Genomic DNA, 20,548 nt, shown 5'->3' with positions numbered 1-20,548 from the left:
TCTCATTGGTCAGCTTCTATTCGGTGTTTATTTCCGGAAGTAAGTTGTCAGTGTCAGACTTTCCATCAGGAGTAGCACATCTCAAGCCAACAGCGCCGCCACAGCAGGTAAAACATGACAAATGATTATGTATTTGAATTATTAAGGTTCATTTGTCTAGTCGTGTAATAAGTCAGTTGTCACGTCGCTTCAGTAAATCATGTATTTAGGTGTAGCCAGTGTTAGCCGCTAGCTGTTAGCTGTTACGTAATGGACTTTTGTCTACAACAGACACACAAACGATTCGTAAAAATAATCAGTCGTAGAAACACACAGGTAACGTTAGAGATTACGTATCAGTTTGTGAACAAGGTAACACTTTAAAGGGGGCAAAGCAGAGTCTCTGTGACAGCGCTCACACAGCTGCTGGCGAGTTTTCAGCGACCGTATGGTAACATGACGTTAGCCAGTATGTCTCATCAGCTGCATACTTCCAAGAAACGCCTTACTAAAATATGTAACTCGTGAATTTATCCATCGACGACATTCCTCATTATAGCAGGTATAACTCATTAATTAACTGATTGTCATTCTCCATCTTTCAGCCTCTTAAGGTGTGTCCTCACACACACAGGATGGCACATTGGTTTCACAGAAATCCACTGAAGGCAACAGCACCTGTGTCTTTTAATTTCTATGGAGTGGCAGGGAGCCCTTCTGCCAATAAGATATGCAAGTATGTCTTATCTTCACTTTACACAACGAGAACAGTGTTGTCAGAATGGATTGTGGCTGTGATCCTAGATATAAATGGAGTGTATATTGGTTTTGACTTGTTCCTGATACAGTCTGTCTTTTTACCTTATCTCACTGATGTACAGTGTGAATGACTGTTACTACTTTCTAGGGAAGATATCCATGCCTCGTTGGACACAGTAATCACTACTGTAATGGTTATCATAATTTATTACGCTGACTGATTTGCTTCGTTTGTTTCAACACATCCAGTGACCTGCGGACAACCAGGGCGAGGCTGCTGGAAATGTTCACTGATGTCACCTGCAACCCTGAGATCATGAAAAATGCCACAGATGCGTACTTCTCCCTCCTACAAGGTATGTTTCCACTTCAACTAATGTAGGAACTGTTATTTTTCTTCTTTAAAAGGCCAGTTAATCAGGCTAATTTTCCACATATGCATAGTTACTGAGTATATCATTGCTTATGAACACATTAAGCAAAAAATGTCATCAACTTCTCTTGCTGAGCATTTATTAGACGACCAGACTTCATGTGGTCTAATCAGGTTTAGTTATTGTAAACTTTCTCCTTCTCTACCCTCTAACATGACCTTTATTCTACTCATTTTGATTTGCAACTAACTAGCTGCTTGTGTTTTGTTGGTTTTTTTTGTGTGTGTGTTAAATTTTGATTTATGACACAATAGGCTTTATCTCATCCTTGGATGGAACTACACAGGAGAACAAGATGAGGTTCATCCAGAACTTCAAGTGGACTGACACCTTACAAGGAAACACACCAAGGTAGAAAAAAAAAGAGATTTTACTTCTAGTTGCATAGGTGAAAGCGTTTATAATCAAATATTGTTGTTGCATGGCACTAGACTCAATAAACTTGCCAGGAATGACCGCTTACAAAGTAGGTTCATTCATATTTGACTGATTTAGTGTTGTATTAGTTATGAGAAATTGTTAAAACATGTCAAAAATGTTGGCGTTGTTGACTTTTGTGCTTATATCAGTCTGTATAACCCACCGTCTCTTCTCGCTCTCATCTCAGTGCCCAGCAAGATGCAGTCTTTGAACTGGTCTCCATGGCCTTCAATGTAGCCGTCTGGTACACCAAGTTTGCCTCGAGACTAGCGGGGAAAGAAAAGTATGTCCTTTTTTTTTGTCTGTATTGTTGTTTATAAGAATTGTAAATGTTAAAACTGCATATCGACTGTCATGTTTGCCTGTTTAACAGCATATCAGAGACTGAAGCGAAAGATGTTCACCGGAGCCTGAAGGTTGCTGCTGGAATATTCAAAAATCTGAAGGTGAGGTGGATGTACAGACGAGTCTTCTCCCTTAATTATTCCTAAGCTGTTCTATTTCTAAAATTATAGGAACTCATTTCACAGTGATTGCCTGACATCTGTTTTGTGTGAGTAATAAGGTGACAGAATGATATTTTGAACACTTCGATGTTTTTTTTTTGTTTGAACATTTGATCTCAACAGTCAATTCCATTTTGCAAAAACACCTTTTTTGTCTAAAAATGTAAAAAAGTTAAAAACAAGAAAAAATTGCCAGAGGACCCTGGGAACATCACATCTTGTTTTCTTACTTCCCCTGCTGCACAAAAACCCCATTCAGACGAGCACAGTCTCCTTTTGCTAGAAGCAAAGGAATGAATATATTCATGGTAATTTAATAACACATAAGCCTCTGCGTTTTGTCATTTTTTTTCTTAACAGGAGATCCACATCCCTCGTCTCATCACCCCAGCTGAGAAAGGCCGAGACCTGGAGCCCAGAGTGATTGATGCGTACATCATCCAGTGCCAAGCAGAAGCGCAGGAAGGTACAGTGGCTCCAGGCTTTTACACTGCACAACACTGCCGTCGCAAAGCATTATAAACCTGTACGCACTGCTAACCGAAGCTAGTTATCGCTGAGATGCTAATTGAGTGTCAGACACTTTTCTATGTGGTCAATAAACATGTTGGGTCTCTTTCTTTTCTGTCTGTTTTGCATACAAGTGTCTTATGTCTTCTACCAAAGTTTTGGTCCATAGTTCTTTTGTATTGAACAACTGTAGCTGTACCTCATTCAGTCATCTTTTCACTTAAAGATTAGCTTAATCTCAATATGACATCATGTGAAGTGCATGTTTCTTGGCTATGAAGGTGTATTTTTCTATACTTGCTATAAACATGAGCTGAGGTGATAAAACTGAGGAGGCCAACACCTGTATGATATGTATTACAGTTAAGTATCTGTTGTGATATTTCTCTTAATATAAGCAGGTCTGAATTCAAGACAGAATGTCCCCTCAAAGGATAGGTTCTTAAAACAATTTTCAGGAGCCCAAATGAACATTGAAACAGGTTTTCTTGCTGTAATCATTCCTTCTGTTCATACTGACCATTAGAAGATTCCTTCATGATGCACTTACAATGTAAGTGATGGGGGACAAAATCCACAGCCCCCCTTCTGTGCAAAAATGTATCTAAAAGTTCATCTGAAGCTAGAATGAAGCTTCAGTGTCCAAATGAGTCTAATATCTAGTAGATATCTATATTTTATATCTATATTTTATATAACTATATTTTTAGTGCCCTCTTTTTGTTACAACAGGGAAACACTGTCTGAGGAGACACAAAGAGGAAATTTGATGCTAAAAAGACTGTAAATGTGTCAGATATCCACTTGATATGACTCAGACTGCTGAAGCCTCATATAAGCTTCAGATAAACTTTTACACGCATTTATACACAAAATGACTGTGTGGACACACTGTGGATTTCGTCCCCCATCAGTTACATTGAAAGCACATTTGAAGGATCTTTTAACAGCCAGTATGAACAGGAGGAATGATTACAGGGAGGAAAACCTCTTTTACTGTTCATATGAGCATCTGACTGAACTGAACCTACCCTTTAAATGTATCTTATCCATTTTATCATAACCAAAAAATTATACTGAAATAATTAATGGTTGGATGAAGTAACAATACAGTTTTGTCCATAACAAAATAACTCTTAACTTGGGTAGACTCCACACCAAGGGTCCATGTATCATTAATATCTCACTCATAATAATCCAATGTGAAATCCATCTTTTTATTTATTTATTTTTATCCATATTTCATTTCTCTACCAACTCTTTCTCATTTTCACAGTGACAATTGCCAGAGCGATTGAACTGAAACACAACGCCACGATCGTCGCAGCGTTGTCATTCGAGACGGCAAACTTCTATCAGAAAGCAGGTCAGTACTTTTGCACTTGTGGTTTTTTTAAGATGTCTGTTGAGGTGTTACAGTTCCTATTAAAATAAGCAATGATTTTTTTTTCTTTACTTTTGTATAAAACATGCAATGTAAGTCAGTCAATGATTAAGACAATGCTAAAGGTCTGTATTTCTGTCTCTCCAGACCACACGCTGAACACCTTGGAGCCAGAGTGCAGCAGCAAGTGGAGGAAGTATTTCCAGCTGAAGCAGCACTTCTACATGGCTTATGTAAGTTCATGCGTATCCTGATGCAGTTCACAAATCATCCTTGTGGATAACTTTGATTTATCTAAAGGAACGGTGAGCATACAGTACAGTACATGTGCTTTGGATGTAATCCTCTCTCCTTTACACAGAAAGGAAAGGAAAAGAGTAAACCTGGCAGGAAACAAGCCAAGTTTACTCAGACTTTGATTCTTTTGCGTACAAAGTTTTATGATTATATTCATTCACTCTGTTTGTAGGCGTACTGCTATCATGGACAGACGCTGCTGGCGAGTGACAAGTGCGGTGAGGCTATAAGATCTCTCCAGGAAGCAGAGAAGTGTACGTATGTCTTGGAATTTGTTGTATTTCAGTTGCACAGTGGACACACTACACGACTTTTAAAAGTCATAAGATCGCTGTACTGTTCACACTACAACTATTAGTCAAGAGTCGTGGTTTTCACACTGCGTTGTTCGGCATTAAGGGGTCACACATTACAAGATCTTTTACCAGGATGAATCCCTGACGAGTCTGTCTGGTCTCCAAACTATGTTTTGTCACGAAAACACATGCAAGAAGTGTACTGATTGCAAGGAAGAAAAAGAAAAGAATATGGGTGAATAGATTGAGATATGTGGGTCGCGATGATTGTCTGTTCTGCAGAGATAGATGGAGGTAAATAAATATTTCTGCAATGGAAACATAAGTAGCTGATTAACTGCAGTGTATTATTGTGCTCCTCCATACAAATAGATTCATGATAAGACTGGGTTCAGCGAGCTGCTGCAGATGACAGCAGAGGAGTTCGCTCTGCTGCCATCACCGTGTCTTGCGCTCTCATTGGCTGTAGCTTGTTGCTTGGCTCCCCGACACAGCCAGATATTTAGCCTGCTTGATATCTTTCGAGTGTTCTTGGAGCACGTCTTTGAACGGTTCACACGTAGCGATCGAGTGCTGATTTGCAAGTGAAAAGCCGACACCAGTTTGCCTTTGATCTAGGAGCTTTTGTCTGTGATGTCCAAAAACTGTCACCAAGTGGAAAATCAGATTTAAAACATAATGTGAAAATGTAGCGTGAACTCATCATTATTAAACATTCACATGTTTGTGCATGCGTGTGCCAACACTGGTGTAAGCACATGTTCATCAATTCAAATATACTGTACAATTCAGCTTCCAGCAGCAAGTGCATTTGTTGAAAGTGCTTTTTTCTTCTTCGTCAAGTCTGAATTACTTCACAGGTGTTTCCTGTTTATTTGTTTCCTTAGTTGCTGCGGTATTTTTGGACTTTCATCTCACGTTCTCGTACAAGAGTCACTCTCTTTTGCTTGCTTCACTACCTGGTTTTGTTTTCTGTTAACATGAGGAGATCTGTGTTTAGGTTACTCGCGTGCAGAGGCGCTGTGTAAAGAGTATCGTCAGACCAAAGGCCCGGGCACCACAGCCAAACCATCGGAGCAGCTGTTCTTCCTCAAACTGGGCGGCCTCATTAAAAACACACTGGAGAAGTGCCAGAGAGAGAATGGCTTCATGTGAGTCATTTGGGGCAAACATACATACACACACACACACACACACCAGATACTATACATCTGTAGACACATATAATACCTCAGTCCATTCAGGTTTACATCCAATAAACTGTTTATGCTATATCACATACTGTCTCTTTTAGGATATATATATATATATATATAATACATACTGACTTTCACAGGTGTATCATATTTGGCTGATAAGTGGACTTTGGTGCAGAACTATCACATACTGCACCTCTATGACACTGCACCAGGTGGCAGAGTTGGTCAATATCTTGTATAATATTTTAACAGCTTTTTTCACTCACTCAGAATATATTTTTACTTATTTATTATTGAAAATATTTATAAAAAAAACTTTTGTGGTAGTTGCATTTTCTCTTACTCTTCATAGGAATTTGTGTTTTCTTTACTTTTTGATTGTTATGCATCACAAGACAAATTCCTTGTATGTTCACACCGGATAATTCTGACTCTGAAATGTAATCATCTGAGCTCGTTTCATTTGTAAACTCTCTTCATGTCTTCAATTGCGACTCAGATACTTCCACAAGGTCCCGGCTGAGGCGCCCCAGCTGGAGTTGAAGGCGAGCTACGGCCTGGCTGAGCCAATCTCCTTCGAGCTGCCGCCTCTCAGCGAGCAATGCACCGCTGAGGTTTACGCCACCTTCGACCTGACCAAGGGAGCCAAAAACGACAAGGTAAGACAGCTTCCCTTCGAAGTTAATTTCAACATACGCTGTATGACAGTTCACACAAAAATGGAACAAAATCTCTTTGCACACAGTAAACTTTTTTTTTTTCAGTGTTTCTGAGGTTGCATTTCTTAATCGTTGTGTTATTGTTGCTTCAACTTCAGGCCAAACCCAAGGAGGAGGAAGTGAAACCAGTGAAGGAGCCAGATTTGAAGCCTCAGAAGGACACAGGCTGTTCCATCTCCTAAAACACCACATTGATTCTTGTTTTCAGTCTCATGCTTCACTACCATCGGTTATAATGATGGATTCCATTTTTCTTTCTATGTAAACCTCCATAGGGAAAATGTATTTTTTTTTTTTGTAATATTAATCCATGGCGTTTTACATTTATGCTGAACATGTGTAGTGTATTTCATTATGACAGCCATCATTTTTGCATCTACGCCAGAGCCAGTTAAAACATCTCGCATCCTCTCACCATCTCACGTTTATGACATTCGATGAAAAACAGCTCGTCATAAAGAAAACCTAAAACGAGATGGACAGTCCCTTTTTTTTTTTGAGAGGATTACTTCAAATTAGCTCTTCACGTGAGGCAGTTTCAAGTTGAATGATGATAAATGAGCCTTAGGGGTGAAGTAGTTCTATTAATGGTGCCTTTGGCTGCAATGTAAACTGTTCACTGTGGCCCTTTGACAGACGATGGGTGTGGAGCTCTGGCCTGGAAACCATCATATTACACCAGATATGGATCTAAACAAAAGATGCAGCAGCATTCAAAATGTAAAAAAAAAAAAAAGACAAATATGATACAACCACCCGAATGAGTAGATGTAGAAAATTACAACAATCAACCTGTATACTGACTATTAAAGTACTTTTATAAGCATTTGAATGCTTTTCAAGCTGAGATTTGTTCAGGACCGCCTCATTAAAGACACTTCTTCTGACGATCAACACAATAGAAATGTAAAAATCCACAGTGAGCAGACAAAAATGAACGAGAGACCGCGTGTGTTTCACTGCTGGTGCGTTTTGGGTTTGTTTTCTAGCTGTAGCAGTTTACAATCAATATCTTATTTAGATCACATGATGTATCTACTGTAGTTCTTTTTGTACATGACATGACGTAGCTGTTTTCTACTTTTACTATTCATTTAAGGAAAAAACTTTCTTACCGGAGAAGGCCGAATCATTCTTAGTAGTTCTTTATTTATTTCTGTTGTGTAATATTTTAATTGAACAACATTTAAGACACTTGTATAATTATATATGATTCAAATCATATGTTCTTGGTGATGATGATTTTCAATTTTATGTTGCAGTGGATACATCAGATTAGCCACAATGCTTGTAAACTTCTTAGTTGCTGAGAGAGTGCTGTATGCTGACACAATGTATGTATGTACTGTACTTGTATTGAGTGTTATCCCCTTCCTTAAAGGCGTACTGTAGATTGGGACATGTGCATTAACATACCAGGAATGGGAGAAAGTATTGAATCTTCATGTTTGAAATAATTGTACGTGCTGCCGAAGAGCCGCTCACATTACCCGAACTCTCCCAGTTGCAAATAAAATCCTATCAAGTCGAAACTGAACCATCAATCGCTAGAAACTTGTATAAACTAATCTACCGCTCACACGTGCTCATTTATGTCCGTACATACATATACAGTATATTTGCTTTAGCTGAGGTAGACTCACAGTAGTAAAAAAAAAAAAAAAAGTTCTCACAATTTTCTTTTTAGCCCATTGTAACACACTTAGTGTAACGGTTGTTCACTATATTTGGAACAGCGGATTTAACATTTGCAGAAAGCAGACCTATGCCAGTTCTTTGTTCTTTGCAAGGCCTCTGTTTATCAATAGGGCGGGTCGGATTGTCGTCACAGTGTACGCTCATTGTAATGACTACAATCCTGTTGCTCGTTATTCTTTCTCTTAATGGTGTCCTTCATGTAAAATGTATCTCAAACGGATTAAATCATCCATAAAACTCATTTCTTCCACGTTGTTGTTTGTATATATACGTCAACATGATTATTAATAATATCTGTTGATAGGTGGAAGCGGCACTACACTAATTTTACACATACAGTAAAGTTCATGGTTAGTTAAAATGGTACTATAAGTCTGAAACAATAACCTTAATGATGTCCTTGTGGTCTAACAAACATCTTTGGGGAGACTTAAAAGTCTGGATATCTCTATGGAAGTGCCAAACAAAATCACTAGTACCTCACTCAGTATGTCATAAAAACTTTTAAGTTGGGTTCACAAAAGTCTGTCTTAAAACAACAGTCAGATGCCCAAATGAACACTGAAACATGTTTTTCTTGCTGTAATCATTCCTCCTGTTCATACTGACCATTAGAAGATCCCTGAGATGACAAAAAAATTGATTGTACATCCTCAAAAAAAGATAAAAAAAACATTCTTTAAATGTGATTATGGTTGCCAGTTTGTGGTCCACAATTACGCCACCCTCCTGTTATTTGTGGCGTAATTTAAATACATTTTATATTCCAACACCAAAATACATTTTTAATAAATAAATCTGAAGTTCCAACAATAATAGGAAACGTACAGAAAATTATGCTGCAGACATCTAAATGAGTGTTTTCTTGGTTTGTAGTCAAACAGACTGAACAAATATTTTTATCTGGCTTTGTGGCTACCTGAGGGGGACTTATGCGGGTTGAAGTTGGCAATAAACCTTGACATTCAACACACTGCAACAAGTCCAGCCCCTCAATACAGAGAAGGAAACGGATTGCTTATCTGACGACTTGCCCGTGATAAGGTTCGCACCTCTGTGTTTGGCGTCTCGGGTTTCAAGACAAATCCTGTATCCTGTAGTTGTTTTTTTTTCTACACAAAGTCTACACAGTCAGCGTGGATGGACGTACAGTACAGCTGTGACATGACAAAGGATCTACAGTGTTGCATTGGAGCAGTAAAGAAAGACTTGTAGTATCTGAAGAATGAACAACAGCCAGCAGGAAGTAAGTGTTGTAATATTTGAAGCAAAGCAAACATGAAGTGGCGTGTTCAGTTACACTCTCCTGTTAGGTTAATTTTCAACAGCTGCTGTGTTTTTACCGGAGAGCCTCATGTAGTCTACATATACATAAAAGTTGCCTTTAAACTGACAACATGCTGGAGAAAGATAATGTATCATAAAGACAACATGTCAGGTAGCAAATTAAAGAGAATCCAGACAAACATTTATGTAAATATCTGTCTGATCTGTCAGGTAACAGACATCCAGGAAACAGAGCTTGGGGGTGGTGCCCCGTCCAGACAGAAGAGGATCATCTACTTCTCCAACGGTGAAACTTTGGAGGAGGAAGACAGCGAGGAGGAGGAGGAGGAGGAAGAGGAAGAGGAGCAGTCACCAAACAGAGGCCCCTTCAGAGAACCTGCAGAGAGGGTGGGAATCTTGTTTATGGAAGAATTTCCTGTTAGATGTCATAAATAGCAGCAACGTCATCTGTTTCAATATCTGTCTCTTTATCAGTCCTCCAAGACTCGGTTCTCATTCAAGAATGTGGCCTTTCTGGTCGGGAGGATGTCACTGATGAGTACGTGAAGCCAGAATTAAAAATATTCCATTAAAATAAATACAAAGTGCTACTTTATGTAACAAAGTCTCGCTGAGTTTACTTTTGTGTTTGTTTACACATTCAGTTTGTGATTTCCTTGGAGAGAGAGCAGCTGGTGCGCTTGGACTGAACGCAGCCAAATACCAGTACGCCATTGATCAGTATCAGCGTGATCACAAGGTAAGGTTACGTTCAAGAGAAAAGAAACAACAGTCAAAAAGTAGACTGTACTGTCTCACCTTTGAGACTTCTTGATCAATGATAAGTGTGATTTCTCAGGGGAGCAAATGAGATAAAAATTTCCCATTCTGTAAACAACACACTCACAGGCCTGTGGATAATTACTTCCTTGTATTTCAGTCTCTGTATTTCCCATCGATGTACTGGTAATCCCCCCCCTTTCTTTTTCATAGACAACAACAAGCAGCCAAACCACAAATGGCCAAATGAAAGGACAGGCAGAGACAACCCACCTCTCTCCTGGACTGGATGGGAGTCCTTATGGGGCTACAGCGGATACAAGACACCCCGCTGATCCCCAAAAGAGCTGCGATGAGAAATGTATGGACAGAAATGAAGGACGTCACAACAGAGCCTATGAAGCAGATGAGGAGTGAAAATAAAGCACATCAGGTCCATTGTGTGTCAGAAATAATGCATGATTCTTACAAAGTATGGTGGGCTTGTTTGTATAGTATGGTAATGTTACACCAGAAATATGTGATTTCAGTGTGTGGCGAATGGTACAATATTGCAATGTTGTTTATGTAATAAAAATAAATTGATTATCATGTCATACATGTGTACACAGAGAAACGACTAACTTTTAGGAGGCTTATGCTGCTGTTTGCTGTTAATATCGACATAGGACAATAAAATTGTCATAAATAAAGATTAAGACAAGCACAAACTCCTTGTATAGCTCTGTTTTAGTAGGACATACATGGTTGTTGAGTTGAAAACAAAAACACAAAATGAAAACATACCGACGAGGATGGGATTCGAACCCACGCGTGCAGAGCACAATGGATTAGCAGTCCATCGCCTTAACCACTCGGCCACCTCGTCCCGTTGGCTATAACAGTAAAATAAAGCACATATGAATATCAACTCTAGCCACAGTATCTACCAGCACTAAGAATTAATGCAAATAACTTTAACGTTATATTAAATAACTACGGGTTATATTGCGTTATTAAATTGTGCCACCGTTCAACAGCTAAATGCTTTAAAACAGACATGTTTACGCCTAGCGACACTTACAGCCTGCCTGCACAGACGCTCTTTCAGTATGGTGTTGATATTAAATTAACTATAATTAGATGTAATCAGTCCCTGTGAGTCTTTCACTGCGGTAACGTGAGCAGCCGAGTGCAAAACCGTGATTAAGTGAACTGAATTTCGTTGCGCATAGAGTAGTGTAATTACGGTAAGGACGGCACCTGAGCGAGGCGAAGGTCCTGAAAAGTACATATACGCATTTTCCTTAATGTTCTGTGTTCTTTTATGAACTTAATGCATTGTACCTTTTCCTCATGTTTAGTATGTTGTAAGTTTTATTTTGTCAATAGGTTATCAGATACATCCTACAGATTGCTGCTCCTGATGTTCTCTCTAAAGGTATTTAAGTCGAGTCATCCTTTGTGGAAACTGCAAAATAAAAGAAACCTCTTCACTCTGTGTTTGTTTCTTCTATTTTGGGCTTTGATTAAACATTTTTGCATTATTCCACAGACACTTCTAATGCACTACACTTTATGGTCTCTTATTCTACTGTGATCAAATCTTAGATTCACACATGATTGGCTTAGCATCATCTTTACCAATCATTTTAGTGGATAAGAGCACATTAATATATTGTGGTTGGATGATGGATAACAGCGTGTTCAAGCTGTGAAAACTACTTGTATAACACAGTTTTCTAAATGGTACGATTTCACAATGCTATACCAATAATTATATCTGTAAATGATAAGATTGATTTAAGAATTATTTATACGACCAAGTAGGTCTTTCTTCTGTCAACTCAGTTTCAAGCATGACATCCGCACATTTTAGTAGCTTAGTTGATAGTTGTTGTGTTTGCTAACTCCTAATCTCTTCTATCATTGCATGAAATATTGAAATATTTTGCATAATATCAAATTAACCTCCAAGACCAAAAAAGCACAGAAACTATTGGATGTTATGGGACAGAGTTAACTCAGCAGCCACACATTTCTTCGTTCTCTATTTTTCTGTTTAGCATCTTCATGTTAGGCTAACCTATTGTTGCTAACTTTGGAGCTAACCCCCTTTACTTTTCCAGCGGTTGTGGAAACAACAGATGTGACTTTTCTTGGTCTTGTAAATAATGGATTAATCCTGGAAGGCTACTGATGTAGCACTTTTCTCCTTATGAAAGTAACACAGCGATTATTCGACCAATGAGAATTTGATCAGACACGCGCATATCAACCAACTAAACGACCAGTCGACCAGGAGACTACAGCAACAACTACACTACAGCAAACATGTTATTTTAACTATTTCAGTTATTGAACCTTCTGTGAAAAAGGGCTACTGTTATTGAAATGTAACCAAATTTGCAAAGGTGATAGGACATTAGGAAGTGGATGCCATGGCAGTGGTGAGCAAACCTGTTGAAGAATTTGTACTAACCTAGAGTGGAGTCTGATTGGTGAAAGGTCAAAGTTCAGAAAAATGTATCTGTGCTTTTTTTAGTCTTGGAGGTTAATTTGAACTGAGATTCCTCAAAGATTTTAAGTAAAATATTTCAAAATTTCATGCAATGATAGAAGAAAAGATTAGGAGTTAGCAACCACAACAACTATTAACTAAGCTCCTAAAAAATGTGCGGATGTCACACTTGAAACTGAGTTGACAGAAGAAAGATGATCAAGTGCAAACCCACGTTAAGCTTACTTGTTCGTGTCACATTACCTATACATTTAATGTTTACAGATATAACAATTCTCATAGCATTGTGAAATCATACCATTAAGTAACTGTTATATAAGTAGTTTCCACAGCTTGAACTCACTGTTATCCATCATCCAACCAAAATATATAAATGTGCTCTTATCCAATAAAATGGATTGACAAGATGCTGCTAAGCTAATCATGTGAATGGATTGGCTTTAGGATTTATCTGAAAACCTATCGGCAAAATAAAACTTACAACAGATCAAACATGAGGGAAAAGTACAACGCATTATGTTCCTAAAACAACACAGAAGGAACATGAAATAAAATATATACGTAAACGTATCTTTCAGGACCTTCGCCATGCTCAGGTGCTGATTTTACCGTAATTACAGTACTTTAGGCGCAATGAAATTCAACTGCCGGCTCACTTTACCGCAGTTGAGGGGCGCTGGGATGAAGCGTTTGTGTGGTGAAAGAAAAAAACTCCGCGCGTGGGTTTTGTTTTTATGACAACAATATCTTGACAATTTCAACCCACGACAACCCTCACCAAAAACATTCAGTGTCTGGCCAATCTGCTCCCACAAATGGACTTTTCTGTCTGTGTTATGATAGTTTCTGTCTGACATGAAGCTCAGGAGGGCCAAATCAAGCTTCTCCTCCATTTTCTTGGTTACCTGGGTGACGAGTCCCGCCCCATCTAATATATGATTGGTTTCCTCAAAAGGAGCGACAGTGACGACACCAGCGCCCATCTGACAAATTCTGAGATTTTCTGCTGCAACTGTAGAGTAAAATATTCGTTATTGCCAAAATATTCATCTGCAACCACGAAAGCAGGAACTGGTCTATGCTAGGGGTCAGGGGTCCTCTTAACATGTGTATATCAACAATGCAGGTATTGAATGAATAACAAAGGTTCACAGAAACAGTTCTGGTTATTTGTGTCCATCTACTAGTTGAATGAAATTACTGGAAAAACACAAATGACTGACTCCTTTTCCTTTACTTGATTCAAAACAAAAGACACGTCAGAACCATAGCCTGTATATCCTTTATACAGTGTATGGTCACCAGTAGTCACTTTTATCGAAGTCAAACAATAACTTTCAAATGCAGTGAGTCTCTAATAACTATAATCTCTAATTTTTTTTGCAATTTTGGGGAAATTGAAACACCTGACAAAAAAAAAAACCCAAGCTGACACACTGAGGACTCGCAAAGTCCACGTATAAAGAGCCTCGGCTTGATCTTGTGTCTATTCATTTTCACATTTCTTTTTTAGACTTTGACACACAATTTAAACATCTGAAGCAAACTTTCAACCTTTTGGTGTTAGGTCAACATGCATGCTTTTTAACAGCTCTGTTACATCACATTATTAATAAGCTAGCATGAAATTTATAGATTTAGGAGTGTTATCAGATGGTATTACAAAATTAAGAGCCAGATAAGAAAGCAGTAGGTAGTGAAAAAACTGCATGGCACTGTATCCCTGCGCACATGTAACTTCATAAACCAGATTGTCAATCAGTAACACTGTTGAGTCAAAGTCCTGCTGTTATTCTTTATAGCTAATAGGGGCTAAAGGTCAAATTTGCATATTTAAACCAAAGCAGCAACACTTTCTTGGTGACATTCAGCATGATGATGCAGAGAGGGCTGTTATTGTTTGGACTGGTGGCTCTGGCCACTTCCTATACTGTAAGTATTTATTATTTATAACAAAGAACATGGTGTGATATGGCTACTAACTGTGTGATGACTTACACTGGTTTTGTTTTATGCAGATACCTGTTTCCCGAGAGGTACATGGTATGTCAAAAATATTTTTTTCTTAAAAGAAATGAAAAGGATTAGAGTCACTGTGAGCCATGTTTGTTTTGTTTATTGTGTATTTGTGTTACAGAGGTGTATAAGAATGGTGAAGATGAGAACCCCATCCTAAACCTGGGTGAGATACTACATTTCAGTGTTGTTCAGTGGTCCAAATTAATAGAGTGATGCTGTATTCACTGAAATAATACGATAAATGTTAAGTTTTAATTATTGCTGATGACGACAACATTTAGACATCTATGTTGTTTGCATTTTTGCTGCAGGTTCAGACGCCAACCTGTTTGAGGGGGATATTTTAATTCCAGTAAGTGGTGATTTTTTAATGGGAAATGCTGTTGTTACTTAATCCTTCATTTTGTTTAATGGTTGCTAATTGTTCCTTGGTTGTTCTAGTGAAATTAATTACTACCATATACAATCACATCTGAGTGGATGTCCTTTTGATGTTGAGTAACTACAGTGTGATATCTATATCAGATAAGATTGATATCTAATAGACTGTATTGGATTTAACTGTGTGTCTTTATTAGCACTGATTATCTTTATGGTTACAATTAGGGTATGTTTTAAATGCCTCTTTTATGTTCAGGAAGGAAAAAATGCCCTGATTGACACAGCATACAGATGGAAATTTCCAATCCCCTACATTCTGGGTGATGACTTGGGTAAGTTTTTTTTTAAACACCCTTTAAAATTAATTATATTCTGGACACTATGTATTGACTGTAAATATCATAGTCATATATACAGCAAAGTCTGGTCCAGAAGTTAGCCCCAGTTTGTGCCCCTCATGTATTACCATTATACTCACAAAAGTAGTCTGAAAAAACCCGGAAGGTGGTTTACCAACATTTACCGCTGTACTAAAGGTTTTTTGAGAATCCACAAAGACACTTGGATTAAAAAAAAACTAATTTTTCTTGAAAAAATCAGATGCTTAGCTCTGTGCCTCAAATGTATCAATAATACACGAAAGGCACAAACTGGGGCAAACCCAGAGATACAACACAGAGATCACATGTACATTTTCAACTTTTAACTGATGCATTTACTCAGAGCACATCAGCTTTTGCAGGTGAACATGTGATGTTTTGGTTACAGAATAGCATCTAATCGCTGTGACTGTTTCTTTCGCTCCTCAGATCTGAATGCCAAGGGCTGTGTCCACCAGGCTTTTGAAATGTATCGGCTGAAGTCTTGCATCGACTTCAAGCCTTATGAAGGAGAGAAGACCTACATCAAGTTTGAAAAGAGAGGAGGGTATGGCTCTAGCTTTGACAGTTGTTTTTTCTGTGTTTGTAAAATCTACTGATGAGGTTACTGCTGGAGTGTCCCTTTAATCGACTGCTTCCGCTGGGTTTGTCATAGGTGTTTCTCCAGCGTTGGTGACCAGCAGACAGGTCAGATTCTGTCTTTGGGATCTGGCTGTGACCACAAGGCGGTGATTGAACATGAGCTACTCCATGCTTTGGGCTTTTACCACGAACAGTCTCGCACAGACAGGGATGACTATGTCGACATCTGGCTGAATCAGGTTTTACCAGGTATGTCTAGGAACTTCATGGTCCATCGTTTTCTTTCTTTTATTGTGAGTAATGCTATAAAATGTAATGTTGTCCCATTCAATACACCATTTAGACCCAGAAATGATAACATACAGCACAAGTTCCTGCCATTTTGTGGCAGGAGGGACTAAAAGGATGGTTATTTCCCATAGGAATGGAACACAACTTCAACAAATACAATGATGACTACATCACAGACCAAAACACGCCGTACGACTACGAGTCCATCATGCATTACAGGCCATTCTCCTTCAATAAGAACGACTCCATCCCCACTATCACCACCAAAATCCCAGAGTTCTATAACATCATTGGCCAGTACCTCGACTTCAGCGAGATGGACGTCCTCAGGCTCAACCGCATGTACAACTGCTGTATGTAGTATATCATGTGACAGTGAATTTCCTATGTTGACTTTTGACCTGTTTTTCTTAGTTTCTTAAAAGTTGCCAATGGACAGAATGCAATATTATTAGATATAAATGATCAGAGTCTTTGTGAAGAAGGATTTAGTGTGTACAAAAACCTGCTAAGCCTTAAATCGGCTGAAACACATCATAACATGATTTATATCCTCCTGCTCTCCAAATCCTCACCCCTCTCCTCCCCCAGCTGGACCTCTCACCCTGCTGGACCAGTGTGCCTTTGAGTACGCCAGCATCTGCGGGATGATTCAGAGCACCTCTGATGACGCTGACTGGATCCATACCAAGAGCAGTGTGAGTGCACCAGATCACACGCTCCTGGGAAAATGCAGAGGTCAGAGTTGAATAATGTCTCTTTTAAAATCCCAATTACTGTTTATCCTAAGTTTAGGCAGCTTGAAAGAAATGTTCAAATAGGATGTTGCTTGTCTTATTTTGTCTGATTTTCTAGATGCTGGTTTCTTCATGCACTTCAGCACCAATAAAGAGAGCCCTGGGGAGTCAGCTATGCTGGAATCCCGAACCCTCTACCCCAAGAGGAAGCTTCAGTGTCTGCAGTTCTTCTACAAGATGACTGGAAGCCCCAAGGACAGGCTGGTGATCTGGGTCAAGACGGATGATGGCACAGGCACCGTTCGTAAAATGAAGAAAATACACACCTTTAATGGTATTTATTTAGTGGACGTGTTTATGGCAGACACATATGTCACAGTAGCTACCTGGAGCTTTACAGCTTAATGCCTAAATACTCAGCTTTACATCCAGGCAAATCTTTATATGAACATTTGTTTAGCTGCTCAGTCATCTAACAATGATATTCAAATCAAGTCATTTCTAGACATCATAAAACATACAAGTTAGACTGTTATTATGTAACTGTCAGGACAGTTCATTATTTAAATCACACACAGTCTACTGTGTCATTATTTTAAAAGAAAATTTCCACATTTTGGAAAATATGCGTATTTGCTTTTAATGCTGATAATAAGATGAGAAGGTCAATATCATTTACATGTTTGTATGCTAAATATGAAGCTAGAGCCAGCCGGAGATTAGCTTAGCTTAGCATAAGGCCTGGAAGCAAAGGTGTTTTTTTGCCTTTGGCTCTGTAACAACAATTTGCTTATGCACTTCTAAATTGTGCTTATTAGCATTTTGTATCTTGTTTGTTTAACCTGTATACAAACAATAATGTAAGAACAACAAGTTGTGGTTTTATCGGGAGTTACATACTGTAACAATTTCTTGGCCTGGCCAGCGTTTTCCTGTAGTTTCCCTGCAACCTATCTATCCATCTTTGAACAGAGCCTGGCTAGCTGTTTCCCCCTGCTTCATGCTAAGCTAAGCTAATCTGCTGCTGAATGTAGCTTTATGCTTAGTTTACAGACATGAGAGTGGTATCAATCTTTTCATCTAACTCTCAGCAGGAAAGGGAATAAGTGTATTTCCCAAAATGTCTAACTATTCCGTTAATGTGATTAGCAAAAGCTCACTATTAATATTAAGATTTGTTGACTTGACCTTTTCTTTGTTGTTGCCCAGCGGATTCTGACCACACATGGAAGATCGCCCACATCCCAATGGAGGTAGGGGAGAAATTCCGCTATGCTTTCCAAGCCGTCCGTGGCAACTCTGCTGCATCCACCGGTGGCATCTACATTGATGACATCAGCCTGACAGAGACACGCTGCCCCAGCGCAGTGTGGAGGATCCAGAACTTCTCCAAGATTATGGAAACCGCTGACATAAGCACAGTTATCGACAGCCCTCGTTTCTACAGCCCAGAAGGCTACGCTTATGGCGTCCGTGTTGTGCCTTTGACAGGATACTCTGATTACACAGGGCACTACACTGGGCTGTACTTCCACCTGGCCAGTGGGGTGAATGATGCGGTGATGCAGTGGCCAGCGGTAAACCGACAGGCCACCATGGTGGTGATGGACCAAGACCCAGATGCTACACGGAGGATGTCCACTGCCCGCAGCCTCACTACTGATACGATGAAGAGTACGTGCTCCTTATCCATTATCCCCAGAGCGATTAAGACAAGAAAAGAGCACTAAAAAGACATCAAACATACAAATTTAACAGGCAGTACAATAAATATGATATAACTTGTTTGCAGGACGGTGCATGTCAGAACTTTTATAGACTGCAACTATGTTCAATTAGATGGTGAAACTTTATTTATTGATAACTTTTATAAATACTGTATAAAGTGTTTTCCAAAGTATAGATCAAGTCAAAGACGCAGCACAGGGCTCTAAATTTATGGATCTCAAAGTATTTGTTTATGAACAAATCTATAATCCTAAGGACAAAATTGAAATCATTACAGGATCAATGCAGTCTGTGTTTATTTGTCCCAAATAGCCACATAGCAACTATACAGATGTTGGCTAACTAGCAATGTACACACCGACTACATGTGTGTGACATGTGTTCAGCCTCTGACAGGTCTCTCAACTCACCAGGGACTTTAATTATTTCTGTTGTTGTTTGTCCTCATCTTTGTATGTTGAATCCAAAAACCACAGGGATAAGCACAACTTTTCTCTTGTGTTTAAACATTTTCATTTAGCACAGGCGGTGCTTTGTTCTTAATGCTAAGGTCAGCATGCTAATATGCTCACAATGATAGTTAAATAGGTATTTGGTCATAAACCTAAGTATTGTACACATTGAAATTTTGACCCAATGATGGCGTTAGATCAAAAGTAATACAAGTTACAAGTGGGACGTGAATGCCTATCATAGTTGAAAAATTTCACTCAGCACTGCAAATGTCATCCACATGGTAACGCTACAGGGAAATTCACCAACATCATTTAGACACATTGTCTCAGAAGCCTAAGAGATGTATCAAGTGAAAATTTTGTCCTGATCATGGCACTAAAGGAAAAGTCATAGGGTCACCAAAGTTATTAGGCTTCATCCTCTGGTGAATATAAATGTCTCTACATACTTTTATGGCAATCAATCCCATAGTTTTTGAGATATTTAATTCTGGATAGTCATCCCTGTCCTTAAAATACTACACATGTAAGCTTTCAACAACAAGAAGTCACAGGTTGTTCTTTAATGACAACTGTATCTGTATCATCACCCCGTCTTTTTGTTTCCTTTAGACCCAGATGGAAATTTCTTTTGGGACGATCCCTCCAAGGTGGGGTGGTATGACTCTTCCTGTGATTGCTACAGAGGGGGATCATGGGGCTGGAGTAACTTTGTCAAGCACTTTGACCTCAGGCGACGTAATTACCTCAAGAATGATGACCTCATCATCCTCATCGACTTTGATGGTTAGTTGTCTGTGTTTAAAGTTTGTGTGTTTTTCAAAAATGATCCTAATACTTCTACCCAGTAACAAGTAATTATTTCTTGGTCCACAGATATAACATCACTGATCAAAACAGAGGTTCCCATTAAACCACAGGAGTAAAGACACACCGGCTTTTATATCATGATGAACTGGAGGTAAGATATACTCTTTTCTATTTGACCTGTGAAGATTACATTGTGTGTGCTCATGATCCTGTGTAATTAATTTGTTTTTTCTTTTATCAGATGCAACATATGCAGCTGGGATGAGAAAAACAACCTGTGAAGATGAGGGGTGGAAGAATACTGCTGTGACACAACATCAGAATTAAAACACATAATATAAAAAACATTAAATGTAAAGGTACATTTGCTATATAATCTATATGTAAAAGTTCAAATATATACATGAAAAGGTTTTGA

The 20,548-nt window shown here is 38.8% G+C and overlaps 3 protein-coding genes and 1 non-coding gene across 6 annotated transcripts; 3 read left to right on the top strand and 1 right to left on the bottom strand.

The window, feature by feature from the left end:
- brox (BRO1 domain and CAAX motif containing) lies at nt 1-8,442 on the top strand. Its single transcript, XM_042390549.1, has 13 exons — nt 1-107; nt 585-715; nt 988-1,094; nt 1,427-1,523; nt 1,780-1,875; nt 1,966-2,038; nt 2,459-2,564; nt 3,885-3,974; nt 4,140-4,225; nt 4,462-4,543; nt 5,586-5,736; nt 6,284-6,443; nt 6,602-8,442. Exons 2-13 carry the CDS (start codon nt 615-617, stop codon nt 6,683-6,685), a joined length of 1,233 nt encoding a protein of 410 aa, XP_042246483.1. The 5' UTR covers nt 1-107; nt 585-614; the 3' UTR covers nt 6,686-8,442.
- Nucleotides 8,443-8,826: 384 nt separating this feature from the next.
- LOC121882350 (protein FAM177B) lies at nt 8,827-10,927 on the top strand. Of its 2 annotated transcripts, XM_042390551.1 has the most exons (5): nt 8,827-9,447; nt 9,699-9,875; nt 9,963-10,026; nt 10,133-10,227; nt 10,461-10,927. In XM_042390551.1, the coding sequence occupies exons 1-5, from the start codon at nt 9,427-9,429 to the stop codon at nt 10,662-10,664; spliced, it is 561 nt and encodes a 186-aa protein (XP_042246485.1). In that variant the 5' UTR covers nt 8,827-9,426; the 3' UTR covers nt 10,665-10,927. The 2 variants fall into 2 exon arrangements, with proteins under 2 accessions (XP_042246485.1, XP_042246484.1); XM_042390550.1 differs by lacking the exon at nt 8,827-9,447 and having other exon boundaries at nt 9,454-9,875.
- A 106-nt stretch (nt 10,928-11,033) lies between these two features.
- trnas-gcu lies at nt 11,034-11,115 on the bottom strand. The gene has a single exon. It is a non-coding gene; the product is annotated as a tRNA-Ser (tRNA).
- Nucleotides 11,116-13,389: 2,274 nt separating this feature from the next.
- mep1a.1 (meprin A, alpha (PABA peptide hydrolase), tandem duplicate 1) lies at nt 13,390-20,548 on the top strand. Of its 2 annotated transcripts, none has more exons than XM_042390725.1 (15): nt 13,390-13,873; nt 14,592-14,679; nt 14,766-14,790; nt 14,885-14,929; nt 15,078-15,118; nt 15,404-15,479; nt 15,957-16,074; nt 16,183-16,358; nt 16,532-16,753; nt 16,992-17,138; nt 17,256-17,471; nt 18,347-18,811; nt 19,933-20,106; nt 20,197-20,281; nt 20,372-20,548. In XM_042390725.1, the coding sequence occupies exons 2-14, from the start codon at nt 14,620-14,622 to the stop codon at nt 20,244-20,246; spliced, it is 1,815 nt and encodes a 604-aa protein (XP_042246659.1). In that variant the 5' UTR covers nt 13,390-13,873; nt 14,592-14,619; the 3' UTR covers nt 20,247-20,281; nt 20,372-20,548. The 2 variants fall into 2 exon arrangements, with proteins under 2 accessions (XP_042246659.1, XP_042246660.1); XM_042390726.1 differs by having other exon boundaries at nt 14,550-14,679.

Source organism: Thunnus maccoyii, chromosome 17 (genome assembly GCF_910596095.1).
Source record: "Thunnus maccoyii chromosome 17, fThuMac1.1, whole genome shotgun sequence".
Classification (NCBI taxonomy): Eukaryota; Metazoa; Chordata; class Actinopteri; order Scombriformes; family Scombridae; genus Thunnus; species Thunnus maccoyii.
This window is presented reverse-complemented; position numbering and strand designations above follow the sequence as displayed.

Coding starts and splice junctions, on each gene's coding strand:
- LOC121882350 (XM_042390550.1), top strand. CDS start 9,480: ATGAAGTGGCGTGTTCAGTTACACTCTCCTGTTAGGTTAATTTTCAAC. Junction 9,876..9,962: donor TCAGAGAACCTGCAGAGAGG/GTGGGAATCTTG, acceptor TCTCTTTATCAG/TCCTCCAAGACTCGGTTCTC. Junction 10,228..10,460: donor AGTATCAGCGTGATCACAAG/GTAAGGTTACGT, acceptor TCTTTTTCATAG/ACAACAACAAGCAGCCAAAC.
- brox (XM_042390549.1), top strand. CDS start 615: ATGGCACATTGGTTTCACAGAAATCCACTGAAGGCAACAGCACCTGTG. Junction 1,524..1,779: donor TTACAAGGAAACACACCAAG/GTAGAAAAAAAA, acceptor CTCTCATCTCAG/TGCCCAGCAAGATGCAGTCT. Junction 1,876..1,965: donor AGACTAGCGGGGAAAGAAAA/GTATGTCCTTTT, acceptor CCTGTTTAACAG/CATATCAGAGACTGAAGCGA.
- mep1a.1 (XM_042390725.1), top strand. CDS start 14,620: ATGATGATGCAGAGAGGGCTGTTATTGTTTGGACTGGTGGCTCTGGCC. Junction 14,680..14,765: donor CTCTGGCCACTTCCTATACT/GTAAGTATTTAT, acceptor TGTTTTATGCAG/ATACCTGTTTCCCGAGAGGT. Junction 18,812..19,932: donor CACTACTGATACGATGAAGA/GTACGTGCTCCT, acceptor TGTTTCCTTTAG/ACCCAGATGGAAATTTCTTT.